The sequence below is a fragment of the Brachyistius frenatus genome, unplaced genomic scaffold, assembly GCF_029030835.1.
Source record: "Brachyistius frenatus isolate BFR_SWC_R1_liver_20210118 unplaced genomic scaffold, ASM2903083v1 Contig_74, whole genome shotgun sequence".
Taxonomy (NCBI): Eukaryota; Metazoa; Chordata; class Actinopteri; family Embiotocidae; genus Brachyistius; species Brachyistius frenatus.
The window spans coordinates 639,371-659,224 of record NW_027210673.1 but is presented as its reverse complement, the minus strand read 5'-3'; the positions used below and the strand labels follow the sequence as shown (position 1 = coordinate 659,224).

The following is a 19,854-nucleotide window of genomic DNA, read 5'->3' as shown; positions in this document are numbered from 1 at the left end:
AATCGGTGTGCACGGTATTCTCATGTTGTAGCTGTTATTATTATTATTATTATTGTTTTATTTATTTATTTATTTTAATCGTCTGCAAACCGCTTCTGTTGCGCAACATCTTAAAGAAGAGAGACAGGTGACGAACAAACATGACGCATTTCACTCCCAATCACACTGATTTACATCTGCGACACCTCCAGGTAATCGCAGGTAATTGCACTGTATTTCCTTTTCATTATTTTGTAAATAATATATGTGAATAACAAAGTCCATTAACCATTACAGAAACTCTGTAAATGACAACCAACGTCATAAATCCGCAATCTGCGCGGAGGCGGCGGGCGTGCACGGCTTCAGTTGAACGGCATTTGCCTGCTGATTTGTGGGGAGGAGCTGAGCTGCAGAACAAATACGTCCTTTTACTCTGATCACAAATAAAAACAACACAGATATCAGGCAGGCTGCTCTCCCAGCGCTGCTGGGGACACTCAGTCTATTCAGGTCTGGTGAGACCGTCGGAGATGTTGCTCGTAGTGTCCTGTAAGGTCAGAAGAAGGCTTGTAAACCGGCTTTTGAGAAATAAACGGAATGAATAAAATGTACAGAATTGTGAAAAAAAAAAGGAAAAAAAATGCCTGTTTCAAATTTCCCTGAACTCATATTGTTTTATCCAACCAACATCTAAAATACATTAAAACTAAAAACTAAGAAAAGCTGCAAATGGAGGTTGACGGACACAAGCCAGACTTTAATGGCAAAAATAAGGACACAATTTGGTCATGACTGATATATGAAAATTCAAAGGGAAAAAACTCTGACCTATTATAATCTCTGAAGTTAAGGCATCAAAAATATTGACACAGCACAGCTACATGCACCTAATATTTAATGAAAAGGCATCATTAGCGTTAATTATCTGTAACATAAAATCATAAAGTCCACAGCTTTTACATCAAAATGTTGAAATCTAACTTTAATGGTCAGCATTCAAAGACCTGAAGGACCTCAAGGACTTGTTGCCTTCAGCCTGTTAAGTCTTGAATAGCTTGAGATTCATTAAGCTGGAGGCAACAAATAATGGTACTTTTATTGATCAATAATTTACTGATGATCAAAATTAATCATACAATTGTCCTAAAACAACAAATAATTTCCCTAGTAAGTATTTTTTTTGTCGCGACACATAATGTTCGAGGCTGACTGCCACACCAACAGGTCTCTGTACATCTATTGGTTGCTTTATGGTTGTTTTCACTTTTAAAATGTAAAAAGGGGGATTTTAAAAGGTGACATAAAGCCGAGTATTCAGCGCAACTGCAATTTGATGTGTTCAGTGACGAACGCTGCATTACAGTTCGATGGGCACATTGTTGAAAGGAGAAACGTGTCTCTGTGCATCTGGTCGAGGACAGAGTCAGTCCATCTGACAGCAGTTCAGATATTTCACCGGATTGAAGTGATGGACTGAATAAAGATGCATCCCTACGTCCGCAGTGGTAACGAGGATAAAAGTCATGACTTACACCTTTGACAGAAATATACAAAAAAAACAACAACAAAAAACGCTACACAGAGCTGATCCTTGTTAACATCAGACCCTGTGGTTAATGAGTTTTGTTGTCCCTGCTTGAGCTCCCCAGCTTCAGTCCCACTGTGTCTGTCTTTACCTGTCAAGGTTTCCTCAACGAGGCTGATCCCCGGTCAGCTCCAGGGTCACAGCAACCTGCGAAACTGGGAGATGGTGGTCATTTTGAAAAATGCTTCCGAGGCATATAAATATGCAAAATTATGAATTATTTATCACTACAAACCAATCACAGGTGGTAAAATGCTAATAAATCCACTCGTTCCAAAGCGTGATGTGAGAAAACTGATCAAAAGCACTGACTTTTCCTACGACACGTGCCAGAATGAACCAAGTTTTAACGTGTCAGTTAAGATTTATTCTAAATAAACAGGCTTACATCTAATTGTTTACAAAAGGAAAAGTACGGGTGTAGAGGCCTGCTGCATCAGCATCAAAATGCGCGCCACCCTCATTAATGTCGTTAATTACACCGGCGGGCTAAATGTCTGCTGTCACGGAGGTCAGTGAAGAGTCTTCACGCCTGCGTGGAGGGTTGAGATGGCAGCAGCAGATTCACCAGCAGCTACCGTCAGTTAATTCATGTCAGAGGATGTCATCCAACGAAATGACCCAGTAAATGATGTGCTGCGTTATTCGCTGTTGCAGGTTATTAGTAGTACGAGCAAATGTTGTTTAAAATGATGTCGAACAGAAAAGGCTTGGAGTTTATTTAACATTGGTAATGTAGATTGACTCACATAACACGAAGAAACCTGTCTGTCAAGTATGTGTGATCTAAGTGTTGTTTAGCGCCTCCCAAACCAGACAGTCAGAGAAGTACACTTTGACTGACTTTCTTACTTAACAGATAAGTCAATAGAGCTTTGATCTTAACTGTAAATCATATAAGGACGACTTAAGTCTTAGATGTAGATTTAGTTGGGAACAACTGATTTCACAGCTATAAGAACAACTGTCTAACAAATCTAAATAACAAACAACTGCTTATTTTTTTTAAGTCGAAAAAGATTTGTGGTTCTATTTGCTGCTATCATTTCTCAAAACTGTAAACCACAAACAAAGTCCTGGAGTTTTATAGAAAAGACTTCAACTTCAACTTAGATTGTGATACTGACCAGAGCATTTTAAATACTTTATTTTCCACGTATCATTCGACCCAAAACAGAGCCACTGCATATAGAAGACAGACATGCAGCTAATAACCTGATGATGGACCACACAGCAAACAATACTACAGCAAAGGTTGTAATTGTGAAAATATAAGATAAATGGATTAAATGTGAACCCTCTTTAAACGTGGCCTCTCATAGGCCGGCAGGAAGTTTTCAACATGTTTAAAAACACATGTAGGTTCAAACTTCTTCTCTGCAGACCTGACCGCAAACAGTGACGCTAAGCATTGCCGACTGGATGTAAATGATTGGTCATCATTGTTCTGATCAAATCTTCACTCACGCTGGTGACCAAATATTAGCTCAGTGTCGACATGGTGAACATTATAAGCACATCAGCCGTCGAGGACACTCTGGTCCCAGGAGACCTCTGATTCTTGCAAAGTCAGCCTAAAAGCCTTCGCTGTTGTTTCCCTTCGGGTTCAACATGCTGCAATTTACAGCTCTTTACGTAATCAGGTTGTTTTTGAACTTTGTCCTCGGTGTCGGTCTGTTCTTTACCCACTTTGTGACTGTGTCATTGACTTCAGGTGACTTACAAAGTCTAAATACTTCTGAGAAACTGAGGAAGCTTCCACAATCCCTTAGTTTAAGTTTGAATTGTGCTTTTATCCTTAAAAAAAAAAAAAAAAGCGCTCAGACTTTTACCACGAGGAAGGAGTCTGTCCCAGTCGATGTTGTTGCCGTCATTCAGCAGAGCAACAGTCTCCTCTGCTGCTCCACATATCTGTCCGATATGAACGTTTTCCAAACATCTGCTCTGTCTATTTTAAGGTTTGGTTTCAATCACCGAGTTTATTTAGAAAAAAACAAAAACTGGGAGACACTAGAAGAGGTTTTTTTTTTTTTTTTTTACATTTCTGGTGACTTTTAATGCGACAGTAACTTTAATGTTCATATTTGGTTCAAACCTTTGGCATGTTGCGGACGCTTCACGTTGCACGCTTTCACCTCACGGACTGTATGACAAGAGACGTTGCATGTTTTTACGGTCGTCCAGAACCGAGAGGAAGAACATCGACTCCCTCGAACAAACACTGACGCACAAAACGTATTTAAAGTATCGACCCGTGCTGCAGAAGAACAGCTCCGGTGACAGGAAACATCACACTATTTAGTGATTATTATTATTATTATTACTGAACATGTAAGCAGCATTTTACTTTTGAGCTGAACTGCTCAGTAGTTTAGCCCAGTGGTTTCCAACGTTGGGGTCCGGGCCCTCTCACAGGACTCCAAGATAAATCTTGAGCGGTCATGAGTTGATTCGTGGTGCAGAAAAGAAGAAAATATCACGAAAGTTTGTATTCATTTCATTGACTTTATATACTTAATATTTACTTGTTTAGTTTTGTGAAATATAAAATAATTGTGTGTCTTCAGGCCCAATTTAGTTAGTCCGTTGTCTTTCGTGGAACTTGTAGACATCTGAAACATTATAAGCTTTAGACACAGCTTTTGTCTAAATGTGTGCGTGTTTAAAATATAAGATTTTTTATTTTATTTTTTAAAGCAAAATTTCCCACTGGAGTTGGAATCATAGATTTTTGGCATTTAGGGCATGAAAAAAAGGACAATTAATCAATTACATTTCTGACAATTTACTTCACTGATGCTTACATGATTTTTCATCCGATGTTCCCAAAAATAATCCTCAATTTAATATTAAACTGAAGGAGACAGGACTGTATTTCTGACATTAGACATGACTAAGTAGCATCTCTGCAATATTCTCCTTTTCTAGAGTAGTCTTCATGTGAGGAACAGCAGGTTTTGCTGGCGAAACTCTGCTCTTATGACAAATCAAATTTTCCTTTTCAGTTTGTAATAACATTTATTAAAACTATTTCAAGGAATACATAGAAAGTCATTTATAATCTTTCCACAGCATACCTTATTAACTTGATATAAAACATTTTAAAATATAAAAAAGACAACAAAAAAAAACCACATTGAAATCCAAACTCATACTGATCACCGAGGGGGACGACCAGACTTTACCTGGAAGAAGAACGACGACTTTCCACCTGAAAATAATTCTCACAGATGCAAAAGAAACACTCAAAGAGGTCTTTAACTAAACACTTTATTCGAGGCCGTTTATTTCGAGCGACGGTGAGCCGACTTTAAAATCTGAGCGCTCTAAGTACTCTGAGGGTGTTTTTACTTTGGCTTTATGCTTCAGTTTGGGATGAGAATAAGATCACGGTTATCAAAATATAAGGTTTTCAGACAGGTAGGTTTACTCCAAACTAGCAGGCGAGTCAATGCAACGCTGTTGCTGTTGAAGTGAGTGTTGTTCCTGATGGGACGGGTCATAACAGAGTGGGTTCTTCTCGAGTGCGACACGAGAAGGTCAATACTTCTGGGATCAAATCTCATCTAACTCACCCCAAGAAAGCAGATAAGTGTATTTCCAAAATATCAGACTATCTCCTTAACAATAACACTAAATACAAACACACTGCCAGCAACTACGAAGGCAACGGTTCTACATCATGTAAACGTCATACACTGCATTAAAGGCACTATTTGACAGGCTCACTGAAATAAATCAGTTCCCAGCTCGTGTCCTCGCGTCGGCCCTTCCTTCGTCATTTCTGTTGGTAGAACGGGCTGTCAAAGCCGCTGTCCTGTTGGCGCTGTCTCAGCTCAGAGAACAGAGGCCTGGAACAAACTCCCTGCCGCTCCTCACATTCAGAGCCGGGCGTGGGCTCCCTGCGCGTGTTCGTGTGAGGGGTCTTCTTGGTAATCTCATTGTAGATCGTCAGGTCGGAAACGGCCGGGGTGAGGCTGCAAAACTCTCCTACGTAGCTTCCTGACGCACCAGACACAGAAAAAGGCTTCACCGGTTCTACTTTCCGGCCTAAGTAGGAGAGCCTGGGGGCTCGGAAACCCGTGTCCGAGTCACCGCTGGTCATGCTCCAGTCGCTCGGTCTCTCTTCTCGGACAGGAGCCTCCTGGATGAGGAAAGGTTTGCCCTGTCGCTCTGACTCCAGGCGGGCGTCTGCTTTGCCGACGTAACCTCCCTGCAGGTACAGCTCCCTGCTTTGACTCCTCACGGACGCACTGAGGAAATCCACATGGGTCGGAGGAGCCATCTGATGAGAGGATTCGTAAGAGGGGAGGTTTGTGTGAGCGGCGTGGGGCTTCGTCCCCGCGGCCACTGAGGCCTCCTCATCCCCGGATGCAGGGATGTCCCGGTGGCTCAAAAGTTTAGTCCTCACTGCAGCGGCTGCTTTCTGCTCCGAGTCAGCAGAAGCCTTTTCCCTGTGGGATCTCTCTTCTGGCCTGACGTCAGGGAGCTCGGTTAAGGTTGACAGGTTCTCACTGAAACCTGCGTTTCTGCCTGGAGGGCAGCCAGCGGAGGACACAGCCGTCGAACAACCTGCCAATGCAAAAAAAACACAGATGCAAACCACTTTGATATTGAGGAAACCTCGGCGGGAAAGCAGTTCCGTACAACAGGACTCACCCGGCAAACTGGAGTTCTTTCCAGATTTACTTTTGATCGGCGTCTCCAGCACTTTAGCCATGGCCGCCAGCTTGCTTGCAGCATTCATTATTTTCTTTTCTGCACTGCAGAGGACAAGAAGATCAATACAATTAGCCCGAGGAGCAATGATGAAGCAAGCAAACAAGTTGAGGACAATTATGGCCTCTTGCCCTGTAGGCTTTCCTCCGTCCTGCAGTAACTCCTGCAGACAGGTCAGATAATAGTGCCGCATCGTTCTGGCAGTGTTCTGCCTCTCCCTCTGCACCTCCACGCAGATCATCTGTGCTGCTCGCTCCCGGCTGTCCTGGAGGTAACGCAACATGTCGCCTGACATCAAGAAAGAAAAAAAAAACACACACAAGCCGTTTTATTTACCAGGAACACGGGAGGAAGAAGCAACATGGTGAGGTTTGATTCTCAGAATTAAAATAAATCCGATTCAGATTCATAAGAGGACAAACACAGTTTGGCATAGGACATCACACACAGTGCTATACGGCGTGGACTCTTTCAACAATCCCTCTAGCACCAACCTCTGATCTTTTCTACAGTCATCAGGTACTGCTGCTTCATCTCCTCCAGGCCTTGCTGAAGACTTTGATGATCAGAACTTCTGTAACCGAGAACAATTAATTAGTTGTGGTTGAGATGAATTAATACAAATACTGTTTTTCAGTATGAAAACTACAATCACTTAAGTCAGGTTTTGGAAAAACCAAATGTTTGTCAAACTAAGATCTGACCGGATCATTACATTTTTTTTTTTTTGTACCAACAATAAGAGTATCAATAAGTATTGGTACAGACGAGCTGCATTGGTATTGATCGCCCCCCCCCCCCACCACCTACTGAAATCTATTTTTTTGGTATTTTTGCAAGCAAGTTTAAAATTGTTCCAATAGAAACCACTAATGAATATAAACAAGAACATTTGAATGCAGACATAGGTTGCAGGGACGACTAGTCATTATACCGGTGTGATTTTATTACATTAAAGGGTTAAATTAAGCATTTCTGAAGTGCTTTAGAGGATATTTCTAAATATCGAGATATACCGACAAATATCGCAATATTATCAGCCAGACCTAACGGGAACGTCTCCCCATATAAAAGGTGGTTCAGTTCATTTATTAGTTAAGTTTCTCAATTACACAATTCATATTTTACATGCAGCAATGCAACAGAGTAACAATGACGTCGTTTCATTTTATTGGACTAAAAACTAAACGATAAGAAACAACAAACAAACAAACAAAAACAAAAAACCACAAACCCTGAGGATTCTTTGGCTTTCTTCACTTCCTGTAACTGCTGCAGATGTTCCTCCTTTGCCTTCTGTAAGCTGCTTTCATGCTCATCTACAACAAACGGTGGCGATTCCCATCAACACAGATAAAAGTGTCAAGCTGAGTAAATCTATGATATTTAGGGAAACGTGTTCAAAATCAATAAATAAATCCACCTCTGAGACGCTGCGTGGCAGTTTTGTGCTCTCGAATGTTGTGCTGGAGTTGACGGCAGGCTTTCTCTAAATGTCTCTGGAGCTCCTGGTTCTTCTTCTGCAGCTTACCGAACGTCTCGGTGCACTCCTTCCTGCAATGAGGCCGCTCCTTCCTCTGGGACAAAGAGCCTGCAGATAGTGGAATAATCATTTCACCTCCATAAAATGTGCCATACTGATTTAAATAAAGAGTATTCGCAACGCATTGCTCAGTGAAGAGACGTTTCATACTTTGCATGTTGTTGATTTCTCTCTCGTGGTGTTCTTGTGTTTCTTCCAGCACGCGGCTCAGCCTCTCTTCACTAATCTGTAAGAGCATAAATGAAACCTTTTAGGAACAAAAAAAAAGCAATTCAACGTAGCTCCACATAAAATACGCAATCTAAGAAAAACGCACATTGAAGCATTTAATGATGGCGGTACTTGTGATAACAGAAACGAGAGGCTGTCCGCACACTGGAATTTGCAAGCTCCTTAGTTCTTAATAATGAATAATTGTTGGCTTCTTTTCCTTTTGTTTATGTTGCTGTTTGTCCTGCCCCTGGAAGTGGTTTATACAGCTTTTGTCTCTCTTGCCACTCTAGCACTCAATAAATGAATCGTTGAGCAGTTCTCCTAAATTTCACAGATAAAATTGCTGATTTCATCTTCAGACAAGAGATAATCTAACAACAACTCACTTTCTTCCACTCCTTCTTAGTCTGGGTTACTGCTCTGTTGACTATGTCTCTGCATGAAGTTTGGATGATGTGTGTTATCGTGGCCTCTGATGTGTCCCCGCTGGTCCTCCCGGTGTCTCCTGTCCCCTGCTGATCCGTTCTGGGATCCTTCATAAATTGTGCCTGGACCTCGGCCAGTCCAGCCTGAAGCTCTGCGAGGAACTCGCGTCTCATCTGCTGTCTCTGGGTCAGCTTCTTCTCCGCATGCTGGCATCGCCACTCCTCCTCTCGGGCCTTCACAGTCTGCTGAAGCTTTGCCTCCATGTGCAGCAGCAGCTTCTTGTTCTGGACGTCCGCGTCCTCTCTGACTTGCTGCACGGTCTGCTCCAGCTTTTTGCACTGCTCGTGCAGTTTGGTCTGGTACAGTTGTTCGTCGCGGACCTGGATGATGGAGATCTCCTGCTGTTTGTCTCTGTTCCACGCTGCTCTGGCTCCGGCCAGCTCGGCCTTCAACAGGGCGGACTGCTCTCTGTTCACCTGCTCCAGCTGGCTGTGGAGAGCTGCCAGCTCCTCTTGAAGCTCCTCCAGCCGCTGTGCTCCAGAGCTGCGCTCCTCCAGGTGGGTCTTGTGCTCCTCGTGCCGTAGCTCCTCTGCCTCCGTCAGAGCCTGAGACACCTGAAACATAAAAAAAAAAAAAAAGATACATAATCAGAAAAGAAAATCCACTTGACAGCAGTGACGCTTCTTAAATCGTAAAGATAAAGCATGTCTCTAACCCGTTGCTCTATACGTGTTTGTTGTTGTTCTTCCCATCTCTCCCTCTCTGTTCGGAGAGAGGCTTGGTACTCTGGTAATGAGGTCAGATCATCAATCCAGCGGTTATATGCCCTGGTTACCGCCCCTTCCACCTGAAACACCGACATATTAATGTTCCATTTCAAATAATGGTGCGATGATGTCGAAGGATCATCATTGAGCTGTGAAAGGGTGCGGGGAGAAAACAAATCTAAACAATGTAAATAAATAGCATTCCAAGTGGTGCAGTCATAAACAAGAATCAACCAAACCTAATATATATGGAACCATGTCGGAAATGATCGAGGACTTTTAATTAGAAACCTCAGTGACGCAGCATTTGGCTGACCAGTGGCGTAGCTTCATCACTCAGTCAGCGACAGACATTCGGGTTTCTGGGTCTGGCCCCGTCGCTCCAGTAAAGCTCATTTGCTGACTGGTATGAGTATTGTAAAAAACCCACTGACCTGCTTGGCCATGTCCTCCAGGTGTTTGTTTTGTAATTCTCTTTGAGCTTGTTTCCTGGCGTCCTCCACAGCCTTGCGTCGGAGTCTGTCAGCTTCCAGTTGAAGCTGCTGTTTCTGGGCACCAAGCCTGGAGTCCAGCTCCTCAGCAGTAATCGTTGGACTGCTGGCCTCAGTCTCATCTGTCTGACAGGTCACCTCAGCAGTCTCTCTGTGTTTCTCTCTTCTGGCCTCCTCCAGCTTCTGGACCCAAGTCTTCTCCATCTGCAAAGAAGTAGAAAAAAAAAACCATTCAATTCTGGCATGAAAACTCCATGAGCCACATGAGGGAGCTGGAAAGTTATTTTGAGAGCTCACACCTTTTGCAGTTCCTCCTTCCCTGTGGCTTTGGCTGAGGCTACATGTGAATTCACCTGCTGCTGGATCTCAGTCTCCTTCTCTTTGGACCAGAGAGATTTGAGCTGCATAACGGAGGCCTCATGCTGAGCCTCAAGCTCAGTTCTCAGCTTGTCCAGAGCTGTGCCACTCTCCTCCCCCTTCTCTCTGTTGTGTGTTCTTACTTCAAGCAAGTCCTTCTCCTTGCAGACAGATATGTAACATTCTTGCACGGCCAGCATCTTGTCATTGGCTTCAGACAGCTGGGTTCTATGAAGGAAGTCAAAAGAAGTGTAAATGAGCTGAAAAGGTTTCCAGATGACTGAAACTGTCAGCGTCAGGTGCAGAAGACTTACTGTAGCTGCTGAACCTGCTGCTGATGCTGTGCTGTCAGCTGTTCAACCTGAGTATCGTGTTCTACCATGAGCTCTGTTCTGACCCGTGTCACTACGTCGTCCCTGTACTGCTGATGAATCCGTTCAGATCTGAAAAAAACAAAACAAATAAAACCACATGTATAAGTACACCCAACTCAAAATGAGGTAGAGAAACGCTGAATGCAGTCTATATCCATATCTATATGATATATCTATATCACTGTGTCTTACCTCTGAGCAGATTCCTGCTTTTCTTGGTCCAGCTCCTGGATCATCTCCCTCATTTTGGTGCACAGCTCAGAGTTGGCCAACTTCACCTTTTCCTCGCTCTGTTTCAGCTCCAAATTCTTCTTTTCTAACCGCTAAAATTTTGAGAGAATAACAGTTTGATAACAATTTAGTCTACAAAACAAAGGCCATGACTAATTCCACGATAAACTACAACCAACCTCCACTTGTTCCTGCAGCTGATGTTTGTCTTCCTGTAGTCTCATCAACTCTTTCTGAGAGTGTTCAGTTGTGTCCAGAAGTTTCATCTGGCTGGTCTCTCTGGCCTGTGGACATGCAGGAGAGATGCAGTTTTCTAGTATCACTGTCTGTATCAGAACCATTTAATCTCTTATGTTCTACTTCTTTATTCGTTATTTAAACAACACATCTGAATAATACGTTGAAAAAACTCGTAAAAATATTATATTTTATTCCTTTCAGATCCTTCTGACAGATGTGTTATCTCAGCTGAACCGTTTGCATTCCCCCCCCCCCTTATTGTGTTTCTATCAACAAGAAATTAAATGAAAAAAATCTGCTTAATAGCCATCAGGGGGAGTCCTCACCGAAGAGCTGAGCTGGGCTTCGTTCAACTCGGTCTGCAGCTCGTTCACTCGAGCCTGACAGTGGTGGAGCTCCTCCTGCAGCTGACCGATCTTCTGCCGCTTCCCCTTCAAACTGCCCAGACAGCGTTGCATCTCCACTCGCAGCAGCTTTAAAGCTTCATCTTTGGGCAGCTTGGAGTCTGACAGGTGAGTCAGAGCAATACTGACAGAGCAACAGGAAAATGTAACTCTGGTGGTTATTACAGTGGTGATATTAAAATTCTAAATATTGCCAGTTGACAAAGTTTCACAGTTTATACCAACACTTCATGCCACAAAGGGAAAAGGATGCAGACTCAGAATCCCTGTTACCTATGAAGCGTGCCATTTTTCCTGTTTGTTTTCTTTAATCCTAGTTCGACACAGGATTCAGACAGCTGCTGCTCCCAGTCGGTGTTTTGGTCGAAGGCAACAACACCGTGTTTCACAGCAGATTCATACAGAGTGATCTGCTCCTTCAGATCAGCCATGTCCTCCTTTAGGATCAAAATAAAAAGATGAAAAGTTTGAGCAGTTTTTTCTTCAGTAATAACATTTTCAGAGCGGTCTTATAGTGGAGCAGAAAACAAATCATAGAACAAACCTGTAACGCTTTGTTCATGCTTTCACTCAGTGTCTTAGCTGATTGAGCCTGCAGTAGTTTGATTTGCAGTTGACTCATCTCTTGCACGGAATCTGAAAAAGATGACAGATAAAAGTCATTTGGATGTGAGCAAAGTAAGAATAAGTGCTAACACGTGCATAAAGGCTGCTTAATACCGTGCTGTGATTTCAAAATAAAAGACAAGAGTGTGGTGTCCTTCACTCACTTGTCTGCAGCAGCTTGGCACATTGTTGTTGACTCTCCTCCAGACGCTGAGTGAGGCCGTTGACAACTCGGGCTCTCTCCAGTTGCTCTTCTTCTCTCTGGCGCTCCAACAGCTTCGCATGTTCTCGTAACCTCTGATCAACATCAGTCTGGAAGCAGCAGAGCAACACAGGAGCTGACTAAGTCTGCGGGGGACTTGGACTGTCGTGAATAGCTTGTTGATAACTTAAATAAGTACAACTACCCACCTGCTCATCCAAAGCCTGCGAGGTGGAGTCTATCTTCTGCTGCAAGGCTAACAGTGCAGCCTCATGCTGCTCCTTTATGACACGGAGGTCTCTGTCATGCTGCCCCCGTGCTCTGGACAGGGTGTCCGAGCGACAAAGCTCCAACATCTGCTGCTTCATGCAGTCCACCGCAGCATCTGCCACCTGCTGCTTCTTCGTGTTCTGCAAACAAATATAAAACTACTGACTACACTAAAAAAAACAAAAAGTAAGCATACATATCAAAGGTTTTCAATGAGGCCATAAAGCATGTTTCAATGAGTGACAGAAGCAGAATTGCTTAATTCATTATTTCATATCAGATTCTGTAAAGCTGACACTGCTTTTGAATGCATTTAATGCATGTTGGCACAGTGTAACTGTTTACTGAGATTATTTCTCTAAAAAATAATTGTTCATTGATTAAAAATCTCTGATGCATTGCAGACCGTCTTGTATTTAGCTTGAAATAATGAACAGGATACAAGGAAAACAGCGGTGCGTGTCAGAAGAGAAATTACCTCTTGGTCTCTCTCATTGAGGATCTGCACTTGCTGCTCCATTGCCTTCAGCTTGTTTTGCATTTGGACCTCTCTCTCCTTGACCTCTTCAATCAATCGGCTTGATTCTTTTAAACTTACTGCGAGGCCATCCTTTTCATCTATTGACAATTTTGAAAAGTGGCATTATTTATCCATGAGCAGCACATCCAGCAAGAAAACAGGAGCACACAATGCCAGCACTCTTAACAGCCACAAGAGGGCAGATATATAACTGAGAGAAGATTCATTCCATTTCATTTCCTTCTCTAGTAATATTTCAAAATAGACTGACAGACAACCATCCCTTGGGCTCTTAACGGTGCACTGGCCAAAACATGCAATATATAATATCAAGTGTCAAAGGTGAAACACTACTCTTAAAGAGACTCCTACTCTGATTTGCCTAATTTCTACAATTTCCATTCTGGTTTTGAAATGCATTCAATTTTAACACTTAAAACGGAGACAAAATTATTATAACCACATAACTTTGCATAGTACTGCAAGAAAGTGAGACACCCCTCATTTTGTAGGTAAAAAATGGGTGAAACTTACCTTTAACAATAGCAAACTGATGCTCAAGGTATCTCATATTACGCCGCGAGTCCTCCAGTTTTCGCTCCAAGTCTTCAATTTGCCTCTGTTGAGCTTTGTTCAAAATCTGCAGCTGAGCAAGCTGCTCCTTGTCAGCATTTTCTGAAACAGATACATATTTTTTTTTTATTCAACACACGAGTCACTTACCCTTCATTTAATATTTTAACATCCTGGATGGACAGTAAAATCTCCCAAAGGTCAGTTATTAAAGCTTCTTACCAATAGCAAGTCAAATTTCTTTAGCATGGCTGATTAGATCTCTTTATGGCACAGACACATAATAGGGATAATCTTCCACAAATGTAAAGCTAATTATTAGAAAAAAATGTAATCAACAATGCATTTTAGAAACAAAATACTCAGTCCAGTGTTTACCAGCACAATACTGTGCAGGAGCTCAGGTGATTAACCTCAAATGACAAACTAATACTTTCATGATCTGAAGAAACTATATTACTGTATTACTCAATGACCCTTTTGCGGGAACTGTTGTAAACAATAACATAGATCAAATTTAGATCATTCACTTGCACAGATTTAAAGATTTTCTAAAATGTAATAACACCACTTTTAAGACATCGTAGCGTTGTGATTCACATCTCATGGTTGTTCTGCACTAATACTGTAAGACTCACGTTGTGTTGAGTCCAGGAACTCTCTTTGCAGATTGTCAAATTGACCTTCTTGCTGAACGGCCTGAGAGTTGAACATCTTTGGCTGATGGGCAGGATGGTGAGGATTGTAGCTGGCCTTGTACTGATTTACACCTCTGTCTCCCGCTGCAGACTTTAAATTGTGAAGATCAAAAACACAAAAACAATATATCTGAAGTAAAATGTTATTGTGTTCAACACCACAACAATAAACCTGCTTAAAATCTAAACATCTTTTCTTTCTCCTGCTAGTTTGGAGTAAACCTACCTGTCGGTCTTTCTGACACACACTATAAAACTGCATAAAATATGGCCTGCCAGATAGCAAGATGTAAATGGCCTGCGCATATATATATATATATATATATATAGCTATCACCTTAGTGGTCTCAACACACACACACACACACACACACACACACACACACACACACACACACACACACACACACACACACACACTCACACACTAATGGAGCTGAGCTGCAATGTTAGGTGCTCGCCATCAGAATTACATAACATTTTTAAAAAAGGCCAGTATTGTATGAATTGCGTACACAGGGAAGGTAAGAGTGTTTCATGTCAAATGTTCAAATATAAAAGGTAAAACTTTAGATTTTTAAGGGTAATAAAGCAATGTTATAATTTTGTATTCAAATTATTATGGGGCATAATAGTTTACAGCAGCTGGACGAGAGATTGTGTCAGGACAGCAATGACTTCAACTCACCATCAAATGATCTGAAATCTCTATTCCTGAAAAAGCTCCTCAGACCAGAAACAGAAACCTCTATTTTGGTGCTTTGTGCCGATGAAACAGTCAACTCACCTGAAAATGGCTTCTGGTGTTATGGTCCCCATTGCTTTGCATGTCCCTGTATCCTCCCTCTCCATTATATTCCACATGGTTATTGGTGCCTTGTGGGAACGAGTTCGCCTCAAACTCAGTGGACAAATCACTGGTCTCTGTAGACTTTTCTGTGCCCATGCTCGTGCATGTATACTCTCCCTGTGTGAACGGATGATCCTGGTTCCATGTGTGAGGCTGAGGTTGACTTTGAGGGTGACTCCGATGTCCATTAGTATGAACAGCTCCATCCTCATAAGCGTACTCATCTTGAGAGCCTTGATCATAGTCAACTTCATAGTTCTTAAGAGAGACATTAACAGAAAGAGTGTTTTTTTGTTGTTGTTTTTTTTTTACCTTCAGAAGTTCAGAGAGCAAAAACCTATTAGGAACACAAACTAACACTCTACCTGTGCATGAGAGGTTGGCTTTGGATGATCAGACCACTTCTGAGTCCACTTGGACTGTGGGCTGAGTAGAAAGGGCAAAAACACATGATTATACTACAGTGCCGTCGTGGTGTATCTGCTTGTCTCAAACCACACCCAGAGCTCTCTAAATCTGAAATTGCTCATGTCAACAGAAACATGCGTTACCTGCTGCCAGATTTTTTATTGCTGCAGGTAGAGCACTCCAGCTCTGGGGAGGAGTCTCTGCTGTCCTCCAGCATGTCATCAGGCAGGTCTGTGAGCAGTTTGTGCAGCTGAAGAAAAATAGCACATGGAAATGAGTCACCAAGGTTGCTCCGCAACCGAGTTATAAAGTAACACAGATAGAAAAAACACACAACACAGAAAAGCAATCACTGCCAGCCCGGGAGGCAGCAAAAGCATCAGAGGGTGCATTTGTAGAGTTTAGAGCAAAAGTAATCTAAAACATCGGTTTTGAGAAACAGCCAATACATTGAAATTCATCCCAAAACATTTTTTTTTAAAAAAGGTTGAACAATAATTCTCATGTTTTGAGAGGAATATGGATCAATATTTCTGATAAAAGAAAGTTCATAATCCTTTTTTATTTGACATTTTTAAGCTTAAATTTAAAAAATGGCTGATTTATTCCTTTAACTAACAACAATTCCAAACATTGTCTGGTTCAGGCTTCTCAAAAGTAAAGATTCTACCTTTACATTAATCATTGATGAAGGTAATAATTCTTGTTTAAATTAAGTTCTATTTGACAATGACAAACAATAACTTCTTGATAAAAAAACAACAACATGTTAACTATTAACGACACAACATGGCAAATTCTCCTCCGTGTCAATAACAGACTGACCAGAGGTGCTTTACAACCAGCCCTGTGAGATGGAACAAGCAGAGCCAGCTGGACTTACTTCCCACAAGGACCGCTGAATATTCCTCAAATCCTCCACCGTGTCCCCAACCGAAGGACCCATATTATCCCAATTACACATTTAACAAAGAGTCAAGAGGCACTTCTGCTTCAGCCGTGAAGCCGCATGATAACCTCCTAGCTCAATCTGTCTGCAGAGAAGAGACCTTCTGTGTGAGGCATCCAAAACGTGCCCGGCATGCTGTCGGCTCCCTGTGGTATTTCCGTGTTTTGTTCCCAAAGACCTCTATTGTTTCAACAAAACATATAGCAAGGTTAACTGGAGCAGAAACATTCCAATTACTGGTGACAAACATTTTCCACTTGACCAGCTTGTCCATGATAAATAGGCTACACCAAAGAAAAAAAAATCAACTTGAGGATAAATATCCCGAGTCCCATTCTGCTAAGAATACAAGCAGCAGCCCGCTGGGAAGATGTTCAGCAACTCCTCATTCTTAGTAGACTAAATTGGGGTCCAGTGCAGAAGCAAAGTAACCTAAATAGAGAGAAAGTAGGGAAACCACAGGGCAGAGCCAGTTTCAGTGACGCACCTGGAAGGAGGCCTCTTCCTTGAGCCAATAATAGCTCAGGCTCAAGGCACAACTGATTGTAGGCGTGAGTAATAACACAACATGCATGTGTGGCTGTGAAGCTGGTGGTGGTTGTGAAATTCAAACAATGCACACCTCACAGCTTCCCCAGACAAGACTCGGGACTCAATCAAGAACCTGACCGGATTTAAGGTCCTCTAAAGGAGTCAATGCAATTTGGTAGATATCAAACCTCACATACATAATCAGTCAGTAATGGTGACAGTACGTAATACAGGTCGAGACAAGTAATGCCTTGAGAAGTGAACATAGCACAGGTTATCTTTTTGTAATTTTGATGTGCTTTTATCATCTGACGTGTTCGTTAATGGATGTTTGACAATATTCACGATTAAGAACAAAACCTCAGGCCACCAGAATACCTTTAACAAAGTCACAAGGGCACACAACACATCCCAAGAACTGAAGACAAACGGTGAAACAAATGTTATCCCGACAATGTTACAATGCAGTAGCTGCATGTGCTGCACCTCTTGCTCTCTTGCGTAGTCCTCTTGGTCGTATTCCTCTTCATCGTGCTGCGTTTCAAGAGCAGCGCTGTCAAAATCAATCGACATGATGCACAGCCTACCGGTGCGGGGAGCCCTAGGAAATAGGTGCAACAAACATAATGAGGGACGTTTTACAAACACCCAGGAGTAGTATTTGTTACGTTTGACGTTGACGGTGGTGGAATGTAACCAAGTACATTTACTCAAGTATTGTATTTAAATATGTTGAGGTATTTGTACTTTACTTGAGTATTTACACTCATATCAAATTGTTATACTTTTCACTCCACTACATTTGTCTGATCGCCTTAGTTACTAGTTACTTTTAATAACAGCTTTTCGTACCCTTTATGTTCTGTGAAAACCACGTCTCTCCAAATTTGGTGATTTTGAATTTAGCTTTTTCTGATAAACTGAATGATTCAAAGTTCCTTAATGGTTTGAGAAAATTCTCCAGCTTTTTTTTTTTTTAAGCTCAATTAAGTATTTCAAAACCCACTTTGATCGGCTGGAAAAGTGCATTGTTTTTCTGAGCTTGTTGACTTTTTTTTTTTTTTTTTTTTTTTTAGAAATATGTGTTTTTTTTTACAGAACAGAAATGACAAACTTATAATGATCTTACAGAATATGATGCATTGCTACAGACTAAACGAACAAACAGGGCATGAAGTAGTTAAAACAGGCACAACTTTAAATAACTAATCCAAAAAACATCATATATAAAAGTAAAAACCCTTACAGGACGTATTTACTTGCACATTTAAGTACATTTCCCCCCGATGATACTTACATACTTTTACTTAATCAAAGTTTTGAATGTAGGACTTGTACTTGCAGTGAAGTACTTCCACAGTGTGGTATTAGTACTTTTACTCAGTACCTGACTACTTCTCCCATCACTGGACGTAGCGAACAGTAAGTTGTGTAAACTTTCTCCGCCTCCCTCCTGATAACGAGCTGTCACACATGCGTGTCTCTTACCTGCTGGTGGAAACAGGACAGAAGATTCCCGTGTTGAGTCGCTTTGTTTTTATTTATTTATTTGTTTTTATTGGAGTAACGTCGACGCACATTAGCTCCAGCTGCTAACTACGTTGTTGTTGTTGTTGTTGTTTACGTTACAAAGCAGCAGGAAACGAGCTAATTCGCGATAACCACACCAAGTAGGACGGCCATGCTTTAAAAAAAAAAAAAAAGACGTCCAAATACGTTTGATCAGACAATAAAAGGACAATAAAAGAGTTTTAACGCCAGTTGACGTCCATTTAACGGAGCTAGCCACCTTTGAAAACTCGCGCGCATTAGCAGCGCCAAATCGCTGCGGATCTAAGTGGCAAAATACCTTCAAACCCTGCCTGTAGCCCGGTGTCGTACACCGCCGTGACGGATGTTATTTACCCGACATGTATATATATCCGTTTAGAAATCCGCTCCCCTGTAACATAACCAGCATGAGGAAAGCTATTTCAAAAACATTGCTCTCGTTGCCAGCCCCGGAAGTCAGAAGCGAGCTACATTTGTATCCATAGCAACAGCGCGCGCTGAATTTTGGGTAATGTCGTCATCATGTTTTCTTGATCCAAACCTGAGATGGCGCAGAGACGATCAAGCGTCAAAGAACATGTCCAGAGGTGTAAATTATAGTTTTAATCGAACATTAAAAAAAACTAAGACTACTTCTTTAAAGATCAGATAAGAGAAGTGCATAAACATTACCAAAAAAAAGTCGTGTCTGGTATAAGGGACCATAGATATAGGCTTATATATGGTCTTTGAGAGGGACATCTATGACATTGTTTTTTGGTTTTCCTCTCAAACACAGGGTACGCAGCCGTTTTCTCCATTTGTCTTGGAAAAAACTAATGAACACCAGGAAAACCTAAGATTTCTGGAAAAAATAAATTCTGGTACAGTGGGTACGGAAAGTATTCAGACCCCTTTAAATGTTTCACTCTTTGTTTCATTGCAGCCATTTGCTAAAATCAAAAAAGTTCATTTTATTTCTCATTAATGTACACTAAGCACCCCATCTTGACAGAAAAAAAAACAAATGTAGAAATTTGTGCAAATTTATTAAAAAAGAAAAACTGAAATATCACATGGTCATAAGTATTCAGACCCTTTGCTCAGTATTGAGTAGAAGCACCCTTTTGAGCTAGTACAGCCATGAGTCTTCTTGGGAATGATGCAACAAGCTTTTCACACCTGGATTTGGGGATCCTCTGCCATTCTTCCTTGCAGATCCTCTCCAGTTCCGTCAGGTTGGATGGTGAACGTTGGTGGACAGCCATTTTCAGGTCTCTCCAGAGATGCTCAATTGGGTTTAGGTCAGGGCTCTGGCTGGGCCAGTCAAGAATGGTCACAGAGTTGTTCCGAAGCCACTCCTTTGTTATTTTAGCTGTGTGCTT

The 19,854-nt window shown here is 41.8% G+C and overlaps 1 protein-coding gene across 1 annotated transcript; it reads right to left on the bottom strand.

The window, feature by feature from the left end:
* Positions 1–4,251: 4,251 nt before the first annotated feature.
* On the bottom strand, positions 4,252–18,621 carry cep152 (centrosomal protein 152). Its single transcript, XM_069708161.1, has 27 exons — positions 18,428–18,621; positions 17,426–17,540; positions 15,603–15,709; positions 15,417–15,477; positions 14,989–15,309; positions 14,142–14,292; positions 13,465–13,605; positions 12,889–13,028; positions 12,350–12,550; positions 12,103–12,250; positions 11,877–11,968; positions 11,606–11,769; positions 11,255–11,456; positions 10,868–10,972; positions 10,650–10,780; positions 10,398–10,526; positions 10,026–10,311; positions 9,670–9,930; positions 9,184–9,315; positions 8,429–9,082; positions 7,980–8,055; positions 7,710–7,877; positions 7,521–7,605; positions 6,781–6,860; positions 6,418–6,574; positions 6,227–6,330; positions 4,252–6,139 (listed from the first exon to the last, which is right to left on the bottom strand). Exons 2-27 carry the CDS (start codon positions 17,510–17,512, stop codon positions 5,346–5,348), a joined length of 4,977 nt encoding a protein of 1,658 aa, XP_069564262.1. The 5' UTR covers positions 17,513–17,540; positions 18,428–18,621; the 3' UTR covers positions 4,252–5,345.
* Positions 18,622–19,854: the final 1,233 nt, after the last annotated feature.